This window comes from Enhydra lutris, unplaced genomic scaffold (assembly GCF_002288905.1).
Source record: "Enhydra lutris kenyoni isolate GAN:26980312 unplaced genomic scaffold, ASM228890v2 scaffoldscaffold89, whole genome shotgun sequence".
Classification (NCBI taxonomy): Eukaryota; Metazoa; Chordata; class Mammalia; order Carnivora; family Mustelidae; genus Enhydra; species Enhydra lutris.
The window spans coordinates 430,414-455,966 of NW_019154173.1; the positions used below are offsets into that span (position 1 = coordinate 430,414).

Below are 25,553 nucleotides of genomic sequence, written 5' to 3' on the forward strand. Positions count from 1 at the left end.
ATAGTAATATAATGCACTAATAATAGTTTTTATCCCTTTGTGATGTCTTTTAGACCCTGAACACCATATCTGAGTGTCTTGACATGATTCTACAGGGGGTGGGAGGAAAGTGAGGGAAGGGGTGAGTGGGTCTTCCCTGCCTCTCAAAAAAAAGGAATGTGTGACGTGACATTCATTGACCTCAACTGCTTCAAGTGTCACATGAATGAGGATAATAACTGTCTCTCCTCTGGCACCCCTCATCCACTTACTGTTTTCAGCCCTGAACCAGAAGTAACCCAGGTGATAACCGCCAGTGTTCAGATCTTGCATGTGGCCTCAGGTTCTGAGAGCCATTGTGAGTCACCACGACACCTCTGGGGCTTAGCCAATGGGACCTCAAGGAAGAAGAAGAAGACAAGGAGAGAAGAATTTTTCCTCTCACTCCTCTCTCGACCTCTCTTCTGGACGGACCGTCGTCTCTGACCGTCGTCTACAGAAACATCAGTGGTGGTCTGTGAGGTAAGCCATCCATTTGTAATATGGTTTGGGGCTGTTGCCACACTAACCCACGCGATGAATCCCAGCCCTACTGGGTAGAAGGGGGAGGTTACAGGACTACCATTTGTTCAAACTGGCACGGAGTCGGGACTGTAGGGAAGTGGGGAGGAGCATGGGCTCTAGATCCGGGGCTTTGTAATTCCTTCCTCATCCCTTTTCAGGCTTTCTCCATTGGGTTCCTTTCGTGAAGGCATCTGCGGTGTCAACCAGTCATGGAGAAAGAAAAGTCTGAAGTCCAGCCCAGCACATCCACACCCAGTGATGAGAAGAAGACGAGTGGCCGCCGCTCAAGACACAACATGCCAACCAAAAATGTGCTGCACTTCCTGCTGGAAAGGCAGGTGGGCAGGCACAGGAGCGATGTGGATCTGTCCACATGGCTGTGGATGCTGACCTGAGCCACCCGGGGGGAGGTGGCTGGCCCTTGCTAAAAGAAACAAAAAACAGGGGTCTTAACCTGCTTATGCCTACCCACAATTTTTGAAAGTGCAAAACCAAAACCAAAAAAAAAAAAATTGATTTAATCTGACATCCACCTCCCTTATTTCAGCTACTACAATAAAAACTGTTTTCACCCCTTTCGGTTTGATATGCTTTTATTGCTCAAAGGGCGTTTTTCGCTTAGTTACTCTTAGTTACGCTTAGTTACGCTTAGTTACGCTGGGGATTCCATGCCTGGTAACGCGGAATGCAGGGGCTCTCCCAGCCTGGGAGGTGGTGAGATCCCACAGCAGGTCCCATCTCGTCCATCTTTAACCTGAAACAAGAGCCAGGGAACGGTGATGCTTCTGCATCACCCTCCGGAACCGAGACTCCTGTCCCTAGGCCCGGCTGTGTCCCCCTGGGAAACCTAGTTGCTATCCTGGTGAAAGACATTGTTGAAGAACGGGCCACGAGCGGGGTGGGAAGTTTAGGGTACTGGTTTTGATTTTGTTATTCTGCCGCTCATGGGAATATCATTTTAGACACTATAGCATTGTGCCTTTGTTGGTTTTATTTCATATTAAAAAAATCAGGGGCGCCTGGGTGGCTCAGTGGGTTGAGCCGCGGCCTTCAGCTCAGGTCATGATCTCAGAGTCTTGGGATCGAGTCCCGCGTTGGGATTTCTGCTCAGAGGGGAGCCTGCTTCCCCCTCTTTCTCTTCCTGCCTCCCTGCCTGCTTGCGACCTCTCTCTGTAAAATAAAATAAATAAAATCTAAAAAAAAAAAAAAAAAAATCAGAGCACACGACATTTTAATACGGGAACGTCACACCTTCAGGGCCTCCTGAAGGAAAGGGCTCTTCTCGCTGTCCCCCGGGGCGCCCCTCGGCGGGGTGGGGTAAAGCCTGGTGGGCGGCAGCTGGCAGCGGAGAATGTGCGGGGCTGAGTGAGGACGTGGGTGTTCAGAAGCGGGCGGTCGTGCGCCGTGGGGACGCGGCCGGCCCCCGGGGGGATGGGAGGGGCGACGACCAGGGCACCCGAGCGAGGGCGGAGCCGTGGGAGCAGCGCAGCGGGCTCACCTGTCCCGGGAAGCGGGGGACGATTCCAGTCCCTGTGCCGCCTGCCGTCCTCCGCCACCCCCACACGCGCCTGCCCGCACCTCGGGGCGCCCGCTACTCCCTGTCCCTCCGGCCGGTGGTTAAGCGCAACCGCTGCAGCCCTTCACATCCAGCCACCTCCCCGGGCCTGTCCCCTGTGCCGCCGCCATCTGACTTGGCCTCCGGGGTCGCGGGAGGGGCGGCTTCGCGCACCCGCTGCGGCGCGGCTCGCAGCAAAGGGAGGCGCGACAGGCCGGGCCGCTTGGGATGAGTCCCACAGCCGCCACCTTGAGCGACGGGAAGCGCGGCGCGGAGGGCCGTGGCCATGGACCTTTTGGTGCCAGGCGGCGTCGGCGCACAACTGTGCGCACAGTTCCCCGACCCGGAGCAGCGGGTGGCACTCGAGAAGCCCCAGAGCAGCTGGCACCGCCTACGGCTCATCTCCCTGGGGCGCCTGACCCTGGGCAGAGGCCGGTCCCAGGCAGCAACACACGCGGTGGCACCTCCGACCGCAAAACAGCTGAGGGCCGTGTTCATGGGGCAGAGGCGGTGGGACGGAGGTGGGGGTGGGACGTTGGAGGTTGGAGAGGCCTCGGTACGGAGCCTCCACCAAGTGCCTATCGATGGATCATGGATCGTCCTGGAAGGACGTCCCCCCACCACAAAGTTACGCGGGGGGGGGGGGGGGGGGCAATTTCAATGTCCATGTGCAGGGCTCCATTTGTGTCTCCGGAAGTCAGAAGCACAAATAAGACATTCAATAGGGCAGCGGCTGGCAGAGACAGAGAGGAAAGGGAGACAGAAAGAGGGAAAGGAAAAGGAAATTGGCCCCAGAGGTCGATCCTGGGCGCTCCCGGCACAGCACTGGCCACGTCCACACCCACCCTCCTTAAGAGCCTTCTGCCTTCTGGTTTGTCTAGAGGCCCACACCCTCTTCTCAGAGGAATCCTTCCCATGGGGCCTGACAGCATCCCTGGAAAACCAGCACCGAAGGTCCAGGGAAGAGGCTCCTTCACTCCCAAAGGCTCTGGAAAAGCGGACACAATGCCCAGCCTTCCTCCGTCTTCCTGGAGTGAGGAAAGGAGCAGGAACAAGAAGTGAAAATGCAACGAGGAAGGGGTGGGCCACCTCTCTCGACTTCCAGTTGGCTGCCCGCCTCTCCTTCTCTCTCCCCCAAGTCTGAGCCAGCTTTAAGGAAAGGGGAGGAAGAGGCTCCCTCATGTGTGTAAAGGGGTCTGTGCTCTGAGGGCCACCTGAACCCAATTAGCGGAAGGATAAATGGACACGCCGATGGTGCGTTACATATACGGTTTGTTTGGTTTTTTTTTAAAGATTTTATTTAGTTATTTGAGAGAGAGACAGTGAGAGAGAACATGAGAGAGGAGAAGGTCAGAGAGAGAAGCAGACTCCCCGTGGAGCAGGGAGCCCAATGCGGGACTCCATCCCGGGAGTCCGGGATCCGAGCCAAAGGCAGTCGTCCAACCAACTGAGCCACCCAGGCGTCCCTACATTTTGTTTAATAAAGATTTTTATTTATTTGACAGAGAGAGATCACAAGTAGGCAGAGAGGCAGGCAGAGAGAGAGGAAGGGTAGCAGGCTCCCTGCTGAGCAGGGAGCCCGATGCGGGGCTCGATCCCAAGACCCCGGGATCATGACCTGAGCCGAAGGCAGAGGCTTTAACCCACTGAGCCACCCAGGCGCCCCTACGTATACATTTTAATTGTAAGGAATCTTTCTAAGGAAAACATACATCTGGGGGCGCCTGGGTGGCTCAGCCTGGGTAAGCTTCTGACTTTTGGTTTCACCTTGGGCCAAGATCTCCGGGTTTTGAGATCAAGCTCCGTTTGGGCTTAGCACTGGGCACACCGTGGGCTTAAGATTCCCCTCTCCCTTGCCGCTTCCCCCACCCGCCACGTGCTGGGGAGTTCTCTCAGTCAATCAATACTTTTTTAAAAAAGATTTTATTTATTTCTTTGATAGAGAGAGACACAGGGAGAGAGGGAACACAAGTACGGGGAGTGGGAGAGATAGACGCAGGCTTCCCACTGAGCAAGGAGCCTGAAGCGGGGCTCGATCCTAGGACCCTGGGATCATGACCTGAGCTGAAGGCAGCCGCTTAATGACTGAGCCACCAGGGCGCCCCAATCAATATTTTTTTTGAAAAAGAAATACATGTGTCTAGGAACAAAAGTTCAGGGGTCCATGGGTGGCTCAGTTAGTTAACTTCCAACTGGTCTGACTTCAGCTTCGTCTTGATCCCAGCATCTTGGGCTGGAGCCCCATCAGCGGCTCCCTGTCCCATGGGAGCTTGCTTCTTCCTCTCCCTGCTGTTCCTCTTGCTTGTGCTCTCTCTCTCTCTCTCTCTTTCTCTGACAAATAAATATTTTTTTAAAAGTTCTATTAGTGTGGAGCCTGGGTGGCTCAGTGGGTTAAGCCTCTGCCTTTAGCTCAGGTCATGATCTCAGGGTTCTGGGATTGAGCCCCACATCAGGCTCTCTGCCCAGCGGGGAGCCTGCTTCCCCCCCCCACCCCCCCCACCCCCCACCCCCGCCTGCTGCTCTGCCTACTTGTGATTTCTCTCTCTGTGTCAAATAAATAAATAAAATCTTTTAAAAAAAAAAGTTCTAGGAACATCTGGGTGGCTCAGTCAGTTGAGCATCTGCCTTCCGCCCAGGTCATAGTCCCAGGCTCCTTGGATCAAGTCCCACATCAGGTTCCTTGCTCTGCTGGGGACCTGTTTCTTCCTCTGCCTGCTGCTCTCCCTGCTTGTGCTCTCTCTCTCTCCTTCCAACAAATATATAAATAAAATCTTTAAAAAAATAAAAATAAAAAATAAAAAAGGTTCTATTAGCATCAAGTACAGTCTCTAAGACTATAACTTCTCTCTGAAGGCAAAATAGCCATTAAATCACTTTGTTCTTTTAGACATGCTTTTCTCTAGGGAGTGGAGCACAGGTCAGTGTGAGGCTGTCCATCCATCCATCAAACAAACAAACATAGGCAAAATACTTTTGCCTGCTCATTTTCCCAGACATCACACAGTTACAGAAACCTTTCAAAAATGTGTCTCTTTTCCCTGAAATAATTCAATTATGATTCATGAAATCATGAAGTCACGTTTACTGTCATAACATTTTAGAACTCTTGAAAGCTTAGACTGTATTTCCTCTAAACACTTCATGTTATACATAAAATGCTGAGCCATAAGTAGGGCATAGTGACTTGGAGCTTTCCCCAGTCTCTTGCTCAAACACTGGGACAGAAGCCCTCAGTCCTGTTGCCTAGAACTGTATACTTTGTTTCTCCATGGGACTGCAACAGATATTTTTAGTCTACTCAACTTGATTCCAAGTGGCCTTTTTTTTTGAAGATTTTATTTATTTATTTGACACAGAGAGAGAGAGAGAGGTCACAAGTAGGCAGAGAGGCAGGAAGAGAGAGGGGGAAGCAGGCTCCCCGCTGATCAGAGAGCCCAATGTGGGGCTCGATCCCAGGACCCTGAGATCATGACCTGAGTTGAAGGCAGAGGCTTAACCCACTGAGCCACCCAGGTGCCCCCTCCAAGTGGCTTTTTGTAGAATAGACATTAGAAATGCATAGTGATAGCTGTGAACCAAAAATTAAAATATTGGGGATAAAATTCCATTTACAATAATAGGAATAGAATCAGCCATGAACCACATTTAAAGGAAGAATGCAGATCTCTGACTAGTCTTTTCAGATATTATATAATGTGCAGATCTTATTAAAAGAAGGGGGTGCCCGGCTGGCTCAGTCAGGGGAGCATGCCACTCTTGATCTCAGGATTGTGAGTTTGAGCCCCACGTTAGGTGTAAAGATTACTTAAATAAATATATAAACTTTGTAAAAAACACACACACACAAAAAAACTGAACAAAAGGAGAGATGAAGTTCTGCAGACCGACAGGTAGAAAGGTAGTCAGGGAGCCCAATAGGTTCTAGCTCCAACAAAAGGGGATAAAATTAGAGATGGGAACCACTTAAGAACTACCCTTTTAGCTACCAGTGACCTTCCCTTTGTTCATACTCCACACCCCTCCCCTCCCCTTTGTTGCTGATCTGTTATTAAGCAACATCTGGCTGAATTAAGGCTGCTGTGATTCAAATCAGGTAATAAGCAGAAGTGTAAATAAAGGAGATGGTGGGTTGATGCTGTTAGGAAAACAAAAGTAAGAAACAAAAGAAATAAGAAGGAGAACAAGGTAACACAACAACAAAATACAAAAGGCAGAGAAAGTATAATTCTAGGAAAAAGAATTACTCCCAGGTAGTGTATGAGAAAGTTAGACATACTCTTTTTTAATAGCACTAAGAAATTTTAAATCATGGGGAAAAATGAAATTAAAGAAGAAATGATTAAATAAAGAAGGAAATAAACAGTTAACCATGAGCTAGCAAAGTTCATGTAAGAAGTGGAAGAAATAAAGCCCCTGCTTAAATGAAACCACATTAGAAAATCAGGAATCAGAAATGGAGAGTGCTGAAAAACAGAAAAAAAAGAGGGCTGGTACAAGGAAATAGGATAGTAAAGGAAAAAAAAAAAAACCCAAAGAAAAGCCTCTCAAAGACAGGGGGAGACGTGGAAGGAAGAGAACAGTGCCTTAACCTATGGGCTGTTGTTACCCCTCCATTTGCAACTGGAAAAGTCATTGTTTTAATTAAAAGGGGGACCTAGCATTCTGCTTTTTCTTTTCCTTTTTTTTTAAAGGCTTTATTTATTTACTGGGTGGAGAGTGAGAGAGAGAGCACAAGCAGGGGGAGTGGCAGGCAGGAGAGGGAGAAATAGGCTCCCTGCAGAGCAGGGGGAGCCCTACATGGGGCTCAATCCCAAGATCCTGAGATCATGACCTGAGCTAAAGGCAATCGCTTAACCAACTGAGCCACCCAGGCACCCGCACGCTGCTTTTTCTATTCTCTTCTGCGATTTATCATGCCAGAAGTTTTATTAGTTTGCCACAAATTCAGTGGATTAAGCATCAGAAATGTATTGTCTATCAGTTCTGGAGATTAGAAGTCAGAAATCACGTGTGGTTAGTGCTACCCCTTCAGAGGGCTGTGAGGGAGAGTTTGTTCCAGGCCTCTCTAGCTCCTCGTGGTTTGCTGGCAAGATCTGGCATTTTTTTGTGTAGTAGTCAGGGTTCTCTGGAGACAGGGCCAATAGGGTGGATGGATGGATGGATGGACAGACAGACAGATGGATTATAGGTAGATAGAGGCAGATTTATCAGAAAGAATTGTCTGGAGTTATTATGGAGGCTGAGAAGTCCCAAGACCTTCAGTCAGCAAGCTGGAGACTCAAGAGGGCCAATGGTGAAGGTTCTCGTCTGAAAGCCGGCAGGCTTCACACCCAAGGAAAGCCAATGTTTCAGTTCAAGATCACTGTCCTCACTCAATCACGCAGTTGGGCAGGAGGAGTTTCTTCTTATTCATAGGAGGGTCCGTTTTTTTTTGTTTTCTTCAGGTCTTCAACTGTTTGAAAGAGGCCCACCCACGTTAGGGGGCAATTTGTTTTACTCAATCTACCAATTCAAATGTTAATCTCATTCAAAACACCCTCCAGACACACCCACAGCAATGTTTGACCATAGGGCTGAGTACCCAGTGCCTCCAGGACAGTTGATACGTAAAATTAACCCTCACGCTTACGGCTTCTGCTTCATCTCCCAGATCTTGGCTTCCCCTTCATGTGGCAGTCTCCCTGCACACAAGTGTGCCCAAATGTCCCCTTTTTAGGACACCACGCCATACAGAATTGGAGGCCCATCTTAGTCGAGAATAACCTCATCTTAACTAACTGCATCTTCAACGACCCCATTTCCAAATAAACGCACATTCTGAGGTATTGGGGATTAGGACTTCAGCATATGAATTTGTCAGGGGCACAATTCAATCCATAACGGAAGGCATGTCAGTGATTTTTTCAGACTATTCCATTCTAAGTGAATAGTGCTCCCCCAGGCTTACATAATGGGAATTTGCCTACTGTGGGTAACAGATCTTCTCAAGCATGTGTGGTGTCTAAACAGGGTGTCTCTCTTGATCAAATGGGGGCCCCCAAGGGTGGGTGAAAATTGGGTGGAAGCCAGTGGTGTGGGCGCTGAAAAAGATTCACCTGAGGCAGAGCAAAGGGGATAGAAGTTTCTGGAACACAGCTCAAGGGAGCTGTGGGCAGGACAGCAGGGGTGAGGCTTCATGCCAGGAGGCAGGGGGCGGGGGCCGTTTTTAAAGGGGGAAGAGGAGGGGCTATGGTGACCTATGGATTTCTCCCATTTTAGGTAACAGTGCCTGGTCCTAAGTAGCCCATTGGTCACTTAGGGCCTATGGATATCTTGAGGAGGGTGGCCAGGTGGTCCTGCCTGGATTCAGCCAGGGGGTCGCTGTGGGCCCTTTCTACAATCCATCCCTCAAAACTTTGCCTAAAAGCAGCCTCTACAATACGCAGTGACATAAGAAATTTAGGCACCCGTGAGCCCATTTTGCAAAACTGTCTTTAAGGCAAAGTAGAGTCAGTCATGACTGAATCAAAGGAAATGATTTAGGACTGGATGAACAGGTTAAAAGGAGAGGAGGATTGTGGTTGGAAGTGTGTGGAATAAGAACTACTTTTGCTTTATAAAAGTATATGAAATTCCAATATTTTTATACTAAGCTTGTATTAATTTGTCATCAAACCTGGTTTTTTTAGCGTTTTATTTCTTTATGTGTCAGAGAGAGAGTGCACAAGCAGGGAGAGCAGCAGGCCAAGGGAGAAGCACGCTCCCCGCTGAGCAGGGAGCCCGATGTGGGACTCTATCCCAGGACCCTGGGATCGTGACCTGAGCTGAAGGCAGACGCTTAACCCACTGAGCCACCCAGGCGTCTCCAAAACATGTTGTTGTTTTTTTTTTTTTAAAGATTGTATTTATTTATTTGACAGACAGAGATCACAAGCAGGCAGAGAGGCAGGCAGAGAGAGAGGAGGAAGCTGGCTCCCCGCTGAGCAGGGAGCCCAATGTGGAGCCCGATCCCAGGACCCTAAGACCATGACCCGAGCTGAAGGCAGAGGCTTAACCCTTTGAGCGACCCAGGCGCCTGAACATGGTTTTTTTTTTTTTTTAATCACTTTGTTTAGTTCTCTTTGAGTTAATACTACTAAATACAAGCCTTTCCAAATGAGCACTATCACAGTGTCCTTTGAATAACATATATCATCTTAACAATTTACATTCGTGTATTGCTATAGAATTTTAACAATATCATGTTAATATTCACAGCCACCTAATTACATTGGTGCATGTATGTTAATTCTGTTTTAAATATTTTGCCTCAGATCATTTAGCTATAAATTATGAATTATGAACCATGAATCCATTTAGTATACAGTATACTAAAATGTGTTAAAAATATTTGACTGAATAATGATTGTGAAAGTCTTGACTAAAATAGAGCTAGTCTTGGGGGTGCCTGGGTGGCTCAGTGGGTTAAAGCCTCTGCCTTCAGCTCAGGTCATGATCCCAGGGTCCTGGAATCGAGCCCCACATCGGGCTTTCTGCTCTGTGGGGAGCCTGCTTCCCCCCCATCCCTTGCCTGCCTCTCTGCCTACTTGTGATCTCTGTCTGTCAAATAAATAAATAAATAAATAAATAAATAAAATCTTTAAAAATAAATAAATAAATAAATAAATAAAATAGAGCTAGTCTTGGTAGGAAAGAACACTCAAAAGGAGTTCTTTGAGGTACACAATAATGCTAGATGTGGCTGTGGGTGAACATCAGTGTATAAAATTTAGCTTTACATCAGCATCCAAACAAATCCTCCTTTCTGTGAGTCTTTTGCTTGATTAGATTTTACTTTCATTTTTTAACTTCTGCTGAGTTGCAAAGTTCATTTCAAAAAATGAAATAATTTGAATAAACTCATGTTTGTTAAACAGCTGTCCATCTTTGAAATACAAACAAACTGGCTTTAAATATGAACTCTAGACCATCTCGAATCTGTCACTTGCCTTTGAATAACCAAGGACACAAAGCCATAAATGCAGTTTTTAAATTATTATACAATTGTCTGGGGTTTTTTAAATAACAAGATGCAGATGACTGAGGATCCAGATACAAATTAGTGACAAAGAAATGGAAGATTAGCAAACTAGAAACTTGGGGCACCTGGGTGGCTCAGTAGGTTAAGCGTTTGCCTTCGTCTCGGGTTGTGATTCCAGGGTTCGGGGATCGAGCCCCAAGTCTGGCTCCCTGCTCAGCGAGAAGCCTGCTTCTTCCCTCTTCCACTCCCCCTGCTGGTGTTGCCTCTTTCACGGTGTCAAATAAATAAATAAAATCTTTAAAAAAAAAAAAAAGGAAGAAAAGAAAACTATGCTGAGCAGACTAGTGGGCGGGATCTTTCGTGATGAATGTTGAGCAATGATGCTGATGGGGAGCTAAATCCACCATCGTGGTGGAAAATTTCGTGCCTCGCTGAAATCTAGTCTTTTCTTTATGAAACTGGCAACCACTTGGCTTGTGATGTCTCTAATGCATCCTGCTTTGCTTTCTCTTGAACTGCTTGCATGTGAAAGCAGAAATGAAGCTATATTAATTCATTGTCCTTTTTGCCACTGATTCTCCACTACATTTGATTTTTAAAATTTTATTCTTTTTTTTATTTTTTAAAGATTTTATTTATGTATTTGAGAGAGAGTGAGAGAGAGAGATCACGAGTGGGTGGAAGGGTAGAGGGAGAAGCAGACTCCCCGGTGAGCAGGAAGCCCAATTTTGAACTTGATCTCAAGACCCTCAGATCATGACCAGAGCCAAAGGCAGGGGCTTAACTGACTAAACCATCCAGCTGCCCTACATTTGTGATTTTTTTTAAAGCCATGGTGCCGGGAGGGAGAAGATGAGTAGAATGCCTAATACTTCCTGCACTGTTGCCTGGGAAAAGTGACCATCAATATTTGTTTGCCTAGACAATAGTTTGGAAGTACTTTGCAGACAATATAGGAAGGGTCAAATTTGTTTTTTTTTTTTAATTTGTATTTTTTCTTTAAAAAGTATAAATGGGGTGCCTGGGTGGCTCAGTGGGTTAAGCCTCCGCCTTTGGCTCAGGTCACAATCTCTGGGTCCTGGGATCGAGCCCCACATTGGGCTCTCTGATCAGTGGGGAGCCTGCTTCCTCCTCTCTCTCTCTCTGCCTGCCTCTCTGCCTACTTGTGATCTCTGTCAAATAAATAAATAAAATCTTTTTTAAAAAGTATAAATAAAGAATATATTTAATTAATGATAAATATAAAAGAATAAAGTATTTGTTGTTTAAATGCTTTCATTATTAATGTTGTCTTTTATGATGATTTTAGCTAAAATTTTAACAATTTGAGAGTTATGTGTAGGAAACAAAGTCATAATTTATTGCTAGTCACTTCACTCTGTTCAGTGACTCAAATATTGATATACTTAGAGACAAATCGCCAATTAAACAAAAAGCAGTTTTAAGAATTGATGTGCCCGGCTCTCTGCTCGGCAGGGAGCCTGCTTCCCCCCTCTCTCTGCCTGCCTCTCTGCCTACTTGTGATCTCTCTCTGTCAAATAAATAAATAAAATCTTTTTTAAAAAATTGATGTGCCATTTCCCATGTGCCAGGTTTGTGAAAGAACTATTGTCACCATTTCACCGTTTCCAGGAAAAAGTGTTGTGTTGTAAATACATACTCTAGATTTTATGGAAGTTCCAATTATCCATGGTTACATAGCAATTTATAACTCAGGATGAAGTCATTCAACCAGTGTCAGTATTTAATTTGATAGTGTTTTGTTAGGTATTTGGGGCTACATTAAAGAAAATCAATTTTCTTTTCTATATTATCACATCAGAATCAGAAAAAGCACCTTTCCTCCCGCTGTACACCTGTCGTTTCAGCAGGAAATCTCACAGACATGGTAATTACTTAGCAGAACATCGAAAGAAGTGCAAGTAAATCAGGCCACATAGCAGTCTGAAACTTGTGCTCAAATGCATGTGCAAGAGAACCTTTAACATATCAAAACATTCTTAGTTTTGTCCTGGTAATCTTGAAAAATAAAAGTGCCAGTTATTTTACCAGCAAAATGGGTCTATTTGGGAACAGCAAAGAATTACAACCTGGGATAAGCAAGTTAGGGCAACACCATAGGTAAGTCTAGAGAAAGAAGGAGGAGAAGGCTCTTTAATAAAGGGGACCAGTGGGCAGGGCTGTTGTAAACTAGAAGTCCATTGGAGTAAACTGGGAGTTCTAACTATAGTGGCTTCTCATTGGCTGAGCTGTTGCCAGGGGGTCTTCCTCCCTCCTCCCTCCCTCCTCCTCCTCCCTCCCTTGCAGTATCCACCTGCAAGGTCCTTCTCTTCATGCTGGGTCTGCGATTGACCTTGAGTGGTAGGTAGGGAGTGAGAGCTGCCCCTGGCCACCTCCCAACTCCATTTTAGTGAGGTTTCCGTTTATTAATTTTCACACCTTCAAACTGTTACCAATAATGTTCCTATATAATATTTTTAACTGACTCAGAAACTTTCAATGACTCCTTACTGCCTAAAGAATCAAGTCCAAGTTTCTAAACACTCAATGATCTGACCTCAACCCACCTTTTTAGTCTCCTGTCTCCCTGTGCAGGCTTCTTAAGTTCAGGCAGACAACTGTGGGATGGTCACAGCTCAGCCAATGAGAAGTCACTATACTTCCAACCCCCAGCTTCCCCCACAAGAGCCTTCCTCTCCTTTGTTCTCTAGACTTGCCTATGGTTTTGTCGCAGCTAACTTCTCCCACATTGCAATTCTCTGCTATTCTTGAATAAACCCATTTTTGCTGGTAAAGTAATTGGCAGTTTTATTTTTAAGGTTAACAAAGGATATCTTTGTTAAGAGGAAACTATCATGGGCTAGCATTCTCTGAAGAAATCTGCATTTCCCAAGTATCCCAGTTTGGAGCCTATCAGAATGGTCCAAATGAAAGATGGTAAGGGCTGAAATTAGGTTGAAGACTGTGCCCAGCTCAGTTTGAAGATTTAATTTTTCAATTTTTTTTTGACAAGCCTTAGTAATTCGTTAGATGTGAAGGTTTAGAAGGATGTAGATAAAGATTTGGAAATCAATTCGACCTCACTGGCTAAAACAGTTGAAATTTTGTTAACTGAAGTAGGGCACAGAAGAGGAGAAACAATTTTTGAGTTTAAGGTAATGGATTAAGTTTTAGACAGATAAGGTATTTGGGAGACATCAGTGAGGCAGTGTTTATCAAGCAGTTAAACAAAAGCTACTATTTATAGAGGGTTCACTATGTGTCAGGCATTTTGCTAAGCCCTTGACATGCACTGCATTGCTTAAAACTTATGTTAGCCTTATGAGAAAGATTTTCTTATCATCTCTTAGGGACCAAGAAAATGAGCCTTAGAAAAGTTACATAACTTTCTCTAAGCCACATACTTGCTAGTAACTGAACCAAGATTGAAACTGAAGCAATCTTACTGTATGGCCCACTCTACTGGCCACCACCCTGTATTAGCTCCCTAATATGTAAGATTTGGAGCTTGGGAGAGAAATCAGGGCTAACACAGTACATTTGGAAGTTTATTCCACAAGCCTTTATTGAACTCCTGCCAAGGTCTGAGTACAGTGCTCTGAGTTTCAAGCACAGAAAAGCCATTGGCGTGGTCCTCAAAGTGAAAATGGAAATAATAGACTTGAATAAAGGAGTATGAGCAATAGGAAGAGAAGAAGCTGAAGTTAAGAATCCCAATCCCAGGTTGAGGGGCGCCGGGGTGGCTCAGTGGGTTAAGTCCTCTGCCTTCAGCTCGGGTCATGATCTCAGGGCCCTGGGATCGAGCCCCGCATCGAGTTCTCTGCTCAGTGGGGAGCCTGCTTCCCTCTCTCTCTGCCTGCCTCTCTGCCTACTTGTGATCTCTGTCTGTCAAATAAATAAATAAAAATCTTAAAAAAAAAAAAAAAGAATCCTGGGTTGGGCCCATGAGTAGACGACACTCAAGAAGAGGGAAAATTAGGGGCATCTGGGTGGCTGAGTCTGTTAAGCGACTGCCTCTTGGTTTCGGCTCAGGTCATGATCCGGGTCCTGAAATCGAGCCCTGCATCAGGCTCTGCACTCAGCTCAGCATTGGCTTGTCCCTCTCCCTCCGCCCCTCCTTCTGCTTCCCCCCACCTCTCTCTTAAAGTAAATGAAATCTTTTTAAAAACAAACATTATTTAAAAAAGAAGAGGAGGAAAAAATAAGTAGTCAGAGAAAGTGGAAGAAAACTCAATCCAGGTGGCAAGTGAACTAAGGAAAGAGTGGCCAACACTGTCAAGTGCTCCAGAAACTACTTCAATGAAAGAAGATTGAGAGGAGCTGTTAAGTCTTACAGTTTTGGGTGTAATTAATTATCTTCTCAGCAACTGGCCTATCGAGACTTTTTAAGAGAATGTGAAGGACAAATGTGAAGGTATATGTAAACCAATACACAGTTAAGTCCTGAACAACATGGGAGTTAGGAGCTCCCATCCCTCTGTGAAATGGAAAATCCATGTATAACTTTTGCTTCCCCAGAACGTAACTATGAATAGCCGACTGTTGACTTACTGATAACATAAACAGTCAACACATATTTTGTATGTTAGATGTATTATATACTGTGTTCTCACGATAAAGTAAGCTAGAGAAAAGAGCATGTTATTAAGGAAACCACAATAAAGAGAAGATACATTTACAAAACCACCCTGTAGTTATTGAAAAAAAATACCCACATATAAGTGGGCCCGCACCATTCAAACCCAAATTGTTAAAGGCTCAACTGTACTTCAGAATCTTGAGCATGAAAAGGAAAACAGATACAAGAGGATGGCTTAAGGGAGAAGCCTAAATTGAAGAGAAGGTTCTGTCTTCGGCTTTCTGCCTCACAGGTGTTTCCCTGATTCTAGAGCCTGAGGGAAGGGGATTCTTTACAAAATTGAAGCTCTTTGTTCTTACAAAATCAGAATTGATGGGTAGATGATCAGATAATTGAAAATGCAGATTCAAATGCAAAATCATATAGATAATGATACCTGCATACATTAAGCATCTTATTTTAATATGAAACCTGTAAATATTCATTTACTTAGCAACTTTTTGCTATGCAGCCAAGGCCTTTTCTTTGCACAAAGGCCTGCCAGTTGCATTTCTTCATGGGTTGTCCCAGTCATCACATTCGTATACAGTCTCCCCCCACCCCTCCCAGTTTGGGTCTCTTTATTTGATTTTTGGTAAGATTTCTTTTTTATGTAATCCCTACACCCAGTGTGGGGCTCGAACTCACAACCCTGAGACCCAGAGTCTCATGCTCTACCGACTGAGCCAGTGGGGTGCCCTAGTCTGTGTTTCCTTGAAGGGAAGCAGACCTTAGAGTCCTCTGTGAAGCAGCTCAAATACGGAGACCTTCTTGATCTTTTTTCAGGAGCCTTTCAATCTTTTGCCATTTTCTTTGTCATCACAATTCAACTATTTTAGATAACGAATTTCCAAAGACTTTCTTTTGATAGTATTTCTTTTTTTTTAAATTTTAGTTCCAGCATAGTAAACAGACTTTCTGAAGACTTTCAATCTAGTCTTCGTAAAAGGATAAACTCTCTTTTCACAGCGATATTTCACCGGTTTATACACTGACTCAAGCCTCCACCAGACCTCCAGACAAGCACCTGGAGAAAGGGGTCCATCGCAGCGGAGTCAGGGGCCACAAGAAGAAAACAATTGCCCTGCATTTGGGACTGCAGGGTGAAAAGAGTAATGTCCCCCTGCCCGGGCCAAATGTGGACTCTGAGTGAAAGCCTTACTGGGTCATTTGGGAAAAGACCCCAACCAAGAGAACTGCCAGGAGTCCAAAAACCTTTAGCAAAAGAGGCAGGGAGTTGCGGGGGGGGTGTCTTATGGGAGGAACAGAGGAGAGGTGTTGCCCAGGTTCCACTTTGAAGGAGCGGCCTCAGATGTTCCTAGTGGAAGAATCTCAAGGAAATCCATGAAACGCATCCCGCAAAGGAAAGAATCAACTCTCGACAGCCATATCCAGACCAGATAGCATCACGGCCAAGTCATGACACTACTCTTCAAATAAGACTCTCCTCGCATCCTCAACATTCACCCTTCCTTCATCCTGCCTTGAGCCTGGAGATGTGTGACCCCATTCAGCACTTTACAGGTGTAAGGAAAAAAAAAAAAGGATTCCAAGGCAGGAAAATAGAAGCCAACCACATCTCTACTTTGCTACTAGAAAGTTTCCAACTTAAGTAGGTCCGAACTAGGACAGAAACATGACGGAATTTTATACAAGTGATAGAAAGAAAAATTCTTTTCTACACTCCAGATCTGTCAGCTGGATTAAGAATTAAATTTAGGGGGTGCCTGGGTGGCTCAGTGGGTTAAGCCTCTGCCTTTAGCTCAGGTCATGATCTCAGGGTCCTGGGATCGAGCCCCGTCTCTACTTGGGGTCTCTACTTGGCAGGGAGCCTGCTTCCCCTCTCTCTCTGCCTGCCTCTCTGCCTACTTGTAATTTCTGTCAAATAAGTAAATAAAATCTTAAAAAAAAAGAATTAAATTTAGGGGCGCCTGTCTGTCTCAGTCAAAAGAGCATGTGACTCTTGATGTCAGGGTCATGAATTCAAGCCCCACAGTGGGTGTAGAGATGACTTAAATAAATAAGACTTAAAAAAAGAATTAAATTTGTATGAGACAGATTAACAAAAAAACCCCCAAAGTTTTATTATGTGCACACGGAGGCCCAATATTGAATTTGAGACCCCCCAAAATGACCAAGTCTTCCTTTTAGACAAGGAAATAATAAATCTGTGAGGAATTGACAGGACCAAAAAAAAAAAAAAAAAAAACCCCAAAACCCTTAACTTTGGGAGTTTCAGTGAGGAAGGAATTCTAAACAGATTTGGGCCAGGGTCCTACATTAGTTCAAAGTAACCGGGGTTGTTTCTACAGGCTTCTCTGCTCTGAACTCCCCACCTCCGTCAATAAGGATGTCTCTTTACTTCTTGGTCCTGGAAGGGCACCTTTCACATGGGAAATTTATTTCTTATTTTAGGGGGACACAGGAGGTTCTGGTGGCCTCCGTTCATAGGTGTTCTCTTAAGCAGCTTTTTTATTTAAAGATTTTATTTATTTATTTGACACAGATCACAAGTAGGCAGAGAGGCAGGCAGAAAGGGGGAAGCAAGCTCCCCGTTGAGCAGAGAACCCGATGTATGTGGGGCTCCATCCCAGGACCCTGAGACCATGACCTGAGCCGAAGGCAGAGGCTTTAACCCACTGAGCTACCCAGGCGCCCCTTAAGCAACTTTTGTTTTAAATAATATGCTAAAGTGGCACATTTGGGGGAATCCCACCTTTGGCCCCTACAGTAGTTTGGGATTTTGACTGTTAAAAGAGACTGGGTATTTTATTTTATTTTAATTAATTTATTTATTTATCAGAGAGAGAGAGAGCAAGAACAAGCAGAGGGATCAGCAGGCAGAGGGAGAAGCAGGAGCCTGATGTGGGACTCCATCACACAACCCCGGGATCATGACCTGAGCTGAGGGAAGATGCTTAACTGAGACAGCCAGATTTCCCAATAGTTGTCTCTTTTATTTTTTAAGATTTTATTTATTTATTTGAGAGAGAGAGAGAGAGAGAGACTGAACATGAGTGGAGAGAAAAGCAGAGGCAGAGGGAGAAGCAGGCGCCCCACTGAGCATGGAGCTTGACATCGGGCTCAATCCCAGGACCCTGAGATCATGACCTGAGCTGAAGGCAGATGCTTAACTGACTGAGCCACCCAGGCGTACTGAGACTGGACAGTTAATTACTGAAATTATCTTATTTTTATGATAAATAGTGACCTTATAACTTTTTACTATCTAAAAGTTATCAAAATAATAACAGTAATCATTATCATCACCTAAGGAGTGGGTACCCAGTTTGGACCCAGAGAAGGTTTAAGGAAATTTGGAGGTGAAGTGCAGGAGGGGAGAATCTGCTTGTACCCTATATAGTTATCCTATTATATGCAAAATTTACAAACAGTGATCAAGAACGTGTTTTAACTTCCAGAGTATGTTGATTATAAACTGAATGTTACTTTTGCTCTTTTATCTTTTGTACTGTGATAACCATTGTCAACCTTAAAAATAAAACTACCAATTAGTCTCTCAGCAAAATTAGGTTTATTCAAGAATAGAAGAGAACTGTGATCTAAGTCACAGCAAAACCATAGGTAAGTCTAGAGAAAGAAGGAGGGGAAGGCTGTTTAATAAAGGGGGCCAGTGGGCAGGGCTGTTGTAAACTAGAAGTCCATTGGAGTAAACTGGGAGTTCTAAGTATAGTGGCTTCTCATTGGCTGAGCTGTTGCCAGGGGGAAGAGGAAGTCTTCCTCCCTTCTGCTGGGATAGTGAAGCAGTATCGACCTCCAAGGTCCTTTTCTTCATGCTGGGACTGTGACTGACTGGTGACAGGGCCTAAGAGTCCTCTACCTGCAGACTTCCAGACTCCATTCTAAATGAGATTTCCTTTTATTAATTTTCACATCATCCTTCAGGATGAGGTAATAGTATAGTCATTTAAATGTAAACATTGGAGCGCCCTGGTGGCTCAGTTGGTTGAGCCTCATACTCTTGGTTTTGGCTCAGGTCCTGATCCCGTGGTTTCTGATTTCCAGCCCCACATTGGGCTCCGTGCTCAGCAGGAGTCTGCTTGGATATTCTCCCTCCCTCTGCCCCTTTCCCCACTCTCTCCCCTTCTCTCTAGCTCTAAAATAACTAAATAAATCTTTTAAAGAATGTGAATATTAAGGGGGCACCTGGCTGGCTCAGTCAGTAGAGCATGTGAGTGTTGATCTCAGGGTTGCAAATTCAAGCCCCACATTGGATGTAGAGCTTACTTTAAAAGAAAGATAAAATCTTGGGGCTCCTGGGTGGCTCACTGGGTTCAGCATCTGCCCTCAGCTCAGGTCATGGATGGAGAGCACCCCCTCGCCCCCCCACCTCTGCCTCCAGCTCCTTCCTCAGCAGGGGGGTCTGCTCCCTCTCCCTCTGCCCCTCCTCCCTGCTTGTGTTCTCTCCCTCTCTCTGACAAATAAATAAATAAAATCTAAAAAAAATACTCTCTGGAAAAAAATCAAATAAAATCCTTTTTAAAAATGTAAACATTGGGGCACCTGGGTGGCTCAGTCGGTTGAGCCTCTGCCTTCGGCTCAGGTCATGATCTCGGGGTCCTGGGATCGAGTCCTACATCAGGCTCTCTGCTCTGCAGGGAGCCTGCTTCCTCCTCTCTCTCTCTGCTTGCCTCTCTGCCCACTTGTGATCTCTGTCAAATAAATCTTTAAAAAAAAATGTAAACATTGATCTGATATAATTAATTCATGCATGGTTTTCCTTTCTGAGTGCTTTCCATACTGTACTACCCTCCAGATGGCTTCCTTTCCCAATATCGGGGATCAGAAACCAAGGTTTTACTTAGTTTTAGCTTTTTTTCTATCTCCTATGTATTGCAATATCCTTATTCATTCCATAAATAATCATCACAAGGCACATACAAAGATCTTAGTAAGGAGAGTACAGACATGTATAAACAGAAAGGAAAATAATGTCCAATCTAATTGTAAAATCCATGGGCGCCCTCAGCACTCTGTGGTTTTCTTGGAGCTTAAGTGGATGCTCATTATGTTCTCACTGTTATGCCTGATCTGTCTTTGTGTCGGGTTAAAGCTGCAGAGAACTGTATCTTTTGAATAAAACAATATCTGAGGGCACCTGTTTGTGCCATTTGAATCCCTAATGAAGATTCATTTATTTCTTTTTTGAAAGCTTATAACCACCTGGCTGACGGTTCGCGAAATTTGTCCAAAATAAAAGCTGAAAGCAAGACTGTAAAGCAATATATGGAAACTCAATAAATTCATCTGCATGAATGAACCCGCACACGCACCAAGTATTGTACGTAGAATGAAAACTCAACATGGCTTGCATACAAATGGACCTTTTTTACATTGTGTAGATGCTGTCATAATTAATAAAACAATTTAAAAATATTTTACTTATTTGACAGAGAGAGAGAGAAACAGCACAAGCGGGGGAAGCGGCAGAGGGAGAGGGAGAAGCAGGCTCCCCGCTGAACAGAGACCCCCCCCAATGTGGGACTCAATCCCAGGACCCCAGGATCATGACCTGAGCCGAAGGCAGAGGCTTAAGTGACTACACCACCCAGGGGCCCCAAATAAAACCATTTAAAAACAACAAAAACAGAAGTCACCTGGGACATCTGGGGACAGATGCAACCGACCTTTCAATTGAGGACACTATTCCTAAAACTAAATACGATATCGTAGAAGGAAAGAGTTTATAGTCATAATTTGGTTTTGATGGAGCAGAATATGCAAAGAAACCCAGACTTGCAGCTTGCATTAAGCATATAAGGATATCCTTACCTTGTTTGTACACTTGATTTGAAGGAGTTGTGACACGGTGTGCCCTCCCCACAGACACAGCAGGTGCAGGCTGAATTGGGTGATCACTGAAGGGACATGTGCAAGCTGCACTAAGATCTAACTGCCCACCGCCCACCCCCCGTGAATGCTCGGAAATGCTCTTGTGCCAGGATCTGTAGGCTTCCTTATGTTGCTTTACAGTTTCTTCATTGATAGATTTGACAGACAGAGATCACAAGTAGGCAGAGAGGCGGGCAGAGAGAGGGGGGGGAGGCAGGCCTCCCGCCAAGCAGAGAGCCTGATGCGGGGCTCGATCCCAAGATCCCCTAGGATCATGACCCAAGCAGAAGGCGGAGGCTTTAACCCACCGAGCCATCCAGGCACCCCTCTTTCTTTTTTTTAAAGATTTTTATTTATTTATTTGACAGAGAAAGAGATCACAAGTAGGCAGCGCACCAGACAGAGAGATAGAGGGGGAAGCAGGGTCTTTGCCAATCAGAGAGCCCGATGCAGGCCTCGATCCCAGGACCCCGAGACCATGACCTGAGCCGAAGGCAGAGGCCTAACCCACTGAGCCAGTCAGGCACCTGATACTATTTCTGAGGTGGGTATAATAATACACATGTCAATTAGCTTTTCATACACTTTGAATATGGTTAAAACTGTTGAGTCCATCCTTGACGCTAAAATACAAATCATACACTTGGGTGTATGCATTCACTTCCCCAAGACACAACCACTGTATTCCCATTGTGTGGAATGCACTTGTCCTCCATGCCCCACCACGAAACTCCTACCTGTACTTCAAGGTCCTTTCTTCCATGTTTTCCTTAATAAACGTCTTTGAAGCCTCTGCCTTCGGCTCAGGTCATGATCCCAGGGTCCTGGGATCAAGCCCCGCATCAGGCTCTCTGCTCCACAGGGAGCCTGCTTCCTCCTCTCTCTCTGTCTGCCTCTCTGCCTACTACTTGTGATCTCTGTCAGATGAGTAAATAAAATCTTTAAAAAGAAAAAAAAATAAACGTCTTTGAAATTAACGTCTTTCTTAGTCTTTCCATAAACACAGTGGAAGAAAACAGTGGAAGCGTTATAGGAGTTGAGGCATTTAGAAGATGGATTTAGAAAAGAGGATATATAGAGTCCTACCATTTGCCTACTGCAATCTGTCTCGAGCCCAAACTCAAGTGTCATAAGACCACCGTTCACTGTCCGTGTCTGGAACTATACCTCGGACTCACTGTATTCTGTGTCCTAGTCACTAGGACCAGCTACCTTCATCCAAAGGGACATGAACTACCCTTACGTGTCTGCTTTCCTTGTGCTTTATTGTTGTCGATGCTGTTCACTGTTTTCCAGAATTTCATCTCTATATTCTTTACAATTCCACTGGTGCCTGTAAAAATCCCATTTCAGGCCAAAGGCAAACCTAAATGTGAAAAAGAGGCTTAACCAGAGTATCCATTAGGGAAGTAAGTGCGCATTAGTTCCAAGCTCCATATGATATATTGCCCTCCTATAGTGTCGAAAAGCACTATTTGCACTGCATCAACCAGAAAGTAAGTAGGACGAAGGCTCTAGGAATGCTGGCTATTTGCTATAAGAATGGTACTGGGGCTCTGCTTTCAGCAAAATAGAGAGAAAAATGGTCATGAGTTTTGACTGCCCAGTATCCTCACGTTGGACTAGCAACTTGGATCCACTATCTCATTTAATCCTCAAAATCATGGTCAAGGTTAAGGAGTCTCTCTGACGCTTTAAAAAAAAAGAGATTTTATTTATTTGACAGTGGGAGAGCAAGAGAGAGAGCACAAGCAGGCGGAGCGGTAGGCAGAGGGAGAAGCCCAGTCCTTGATGAGGAGGGAGCCTGATGTGGGAGTGGATCCCAGGACTCTGGGATCATGACCTGAGCCAAAGGCAGCCGCTTAACCGCTTAACTGACTGAGCCACCCAGGCCCCTGGCGCTTTTTGAATTAAGGTTTATTTTTAAGGATCAAGCTCCATGTCAGGCTTCCTGCTCAGCAGGGAGTCTCCTGTCTGAACCTCCCCCCTCTGGTGCTCTCTCCCTCTCTCTCTCTCTCACTCTTCCTCTCAAACAAACAAAATATTTTTTAAAAGATTTTATTTGTAAGTAATCTCCACACTCAACATGGGGCTTGAACTCACAATCGTGAGATCAAGAGTCGCATGCTTCACTGACTGAGCCAGCCAGGCGCCCCTCATCTGTTAACTTTTTAAAGCAGTATTGTTACATGCTCAGCTAATGCTGGTGAAAAAGATGAAAAGGCACAGTTCCTGTTTTCACCAGGCTCACGTGTTTGAATCCCTTATGAACCCATTCCTGCGAGCCAAGGGGAAGCTGAAGTAGGAGTCCCCCCAAGAATTGACTCTGTCCAGAGAAGTTCTGCTCTGCCCCTGAGACAGTGAGCAGGACACCCAAGAACTCTGTATGTTCCTGGCAAGTACTCCCACCTTTGCCTTACACCCAACACTCCCTGCCTCACCACCATGATCGATCTTGAGACCTTCATGTCAATCGCCACAAAAAGCCCGGGACATCCTGGGACCACACCAGCCCCTGGCACACCCGTTGGGAAGCTCTACCGCAGAACTCCCGGGCCCAGAAACAGGGGGTGTTGGGTGCCTGGGCTTTCAGGTGACTTGTTAAAACCTCGTTGCTAACACAGCCCAGACGGATCCTTCCTGCCCCCTGGTCCTGGCGCCATAACATCATCCATTCAGGGAGGCCAGGGTGATGCCCTGACCGGGGGGGGGGGGGGAGGGGGGGCGAGACAGATGGTCAAAGACAGTGGTGAGCCACCGTCTGTCTCAAGATTCCCCTCCCTACAGGTACCCGGTTAGAGAGTACAGGGGTTGGGGGGTAAGGTGGGAGAATCCATGGCCCCTGAATCTGTCCTGTCCAGTGGTGGGCTTCTCTGGGGTTCCCATAGGCTGGTGCTGCTTCAGCAGGATGAGTTTCAGGGGGATCCGGAGCTGACAGTGTCCCACTTGCCCCATCCCGTCCCGTGACTCCATGGCTCAGGAAGCCTGAACATGAACAGAAGGCAAGTTCAATCAGGGCAAAGGATTTGGGCCTTGCATTCAAGGCTGTAACCCCAGGAGCTAGCACATAGAAGGCAATCACTATTTCTAGAGTGAATCAATGAGTGATACCTAAAATCTAGAAGACACTGACTCCACCTACTGAGCATAACATGGGGGAACTAACCACTATGTGGCTGGGTCATCTCATGGACCTGTAATGCAAACTCAGATTAACAAAAAAAACTTGGGGCGCCTGGGTGGATCAGTGGGTTAGAGCCTCTGCCTTTGGCTCAGGTCATGATCCCAGGGTCCTGGGATCAAGCCCCACATCGGGCACTCTGCTCTGCGAGGAGTCTGCTTCCTCCTCTCTCTCTGCCTGCCTCTCTGCCTACTTGTGATCTCTGTCTGTCAAATAAATAAATAAAATCTTAAAAAAAAAACTTATGGTGGACACCGAGTTTTAAAAATAAAGGTTCTTAGAGGTGCCTGGGCAGCTCACTGGGTTAAGCCTCTGCCTTCAGCTCACCTGGGATTGAGCCCCAAATCGGGCTTTCTGCTCGGCGGGGAGCCTGCTTCCAACCCCACCCCCCCCCACTGCCTGCCTCTCTGCCTACTTGTGATCTGTCAAATAAATAAATAAATAAATATCTTTTAAGAAAAGGTAAAGGTTCTTAGGGGTGCCTGGGTGGCTCAGTTGGTTACATGTCTGCTTTCATCTCAGGTCATGATCCTGGGGTCCTGGGATTGAACCCTGAGTCAGGCTCCTTGCTCATCGGGGAGTCTGCTTCTCCCTCTCCCTCTGCCCCTACCCCACATGCCCACTAGTGCACTGTCTCTCTCTCTCGTGCACTCTCTCAAGTAAATCTGGCTTCAGGGATGCCTGGGTGGCTCAGTCCGTTAAGCGGCTGGCTGCCTTCGGCTTAGGTCTTGTTCCCAGCTTCCTGGGATGGAGTCCTGCATTGGGCTCCTTGCTCAGCAGGGAGCCTTGTTTCTCTCTCTCCCTCTGCCTGCCACTCTGCCTGCCTGTGCTCTGTCTCTCTCTCTGTCAAATAAATAAATAAAATCTTTAAAATAAATAAATCTGGCTTCAGCTCAGATCATGATCTCACGGTTATGGGACCGAACCCTGCATCAGGCCCTCTGCTTAGCAAGGAGTCTCCATATCCCTCTCCCTCTGCCCCTCCCCACCCCCTACTCATTCTCTCTCTTTCTCAAATAAATAAAGTCTTTAAAAAAATATACAAAGGATTAAGGTAAAAATGTCTTTAATCAATAATGAAAAATGCTGGCCACTCTCCAGAAGGTACACTCCATTTAACCAGCCCACATGGAACTTGAAAGGCTGTGCTTGAATTAACTGTTGAGGCTTACTAAGCTCTTTTTCACAAAACACATTTAAATCAGGCCTTTTGCTGATAAGAAAAGAGAAGGCGCCCAGGGAACACAAATGCTGTTCTCTTATTAGCACCTTTTCACTGGAGTCATAGAAATTGCTCTCCAAGTGTAGCAGGACTGAATGCTCTCCACCACGACAGCGTTAACAATATCGGATACTTGAGGTGTGTATCCAGCAGGCAGCTTCAGAGATTCCAAGGTGAAAAAGATGCTATCATCTATCACCCCATTTCTTCCATGGAGGCTAGTAATGCAGACCTGTAATTACAGATAATAGAACTGTTGATGTAAAAGCACCATCCGCTGTAACATGGCCTGCATCTCCTTGCTCTCACTTTAATCTGCAGGTCACTCCGTTCCCAGCCTGGCCGCCATGTTGGAAACACCGGGAACACTTTGTAAAACTACCCATGGCGACCCCTACCTCACAGCCGCTAAGTCAGAAGTCCTGCAGACCTGGCCCCGGTCGAGGATTAGAAACTTTGCACTAGATACACCACATAATGTCCATTAACCTCTCCAGCGAAGGCTGAGGGAATGAAAGGGGCAGAGTGAGAAAGGAATGTGGTGGCCAACAGAAGGCCATTTCTCTACTTCCTGGGTCACAT

At 45.8% G+C, this 25,553-nt stretch overlaps 1 protein-coding gene across 1 annotated transcript in view; it reads right to left on the reverse strand.

Moving 5' to 3' along the window:
- Positions 1-2,134: 2,134 nt before the first annotated feature.
- LOC111162140 (cancer/testis antigen 55) overlaps positions 2,135-25,553 on the reverse strand; it is a 41,110-nt gene continuing 17,691 nt past the window's right edge. The window contains exons 5-6 of the mRNA XM_022526333.1: positions 25,019-25,203; positions 2,135-2,699 (exon numbers count right to left, since the gene is read on the reverse strand). Of these exons, the coding sequence (XP_022382041.1) occupies positions 2,135-2,699; positions 25,019-25,203 (750 nt within the window). The remainder of the gene's footprint in view (positions 2,700-25,018; positions 25,204-25,553) is intronic.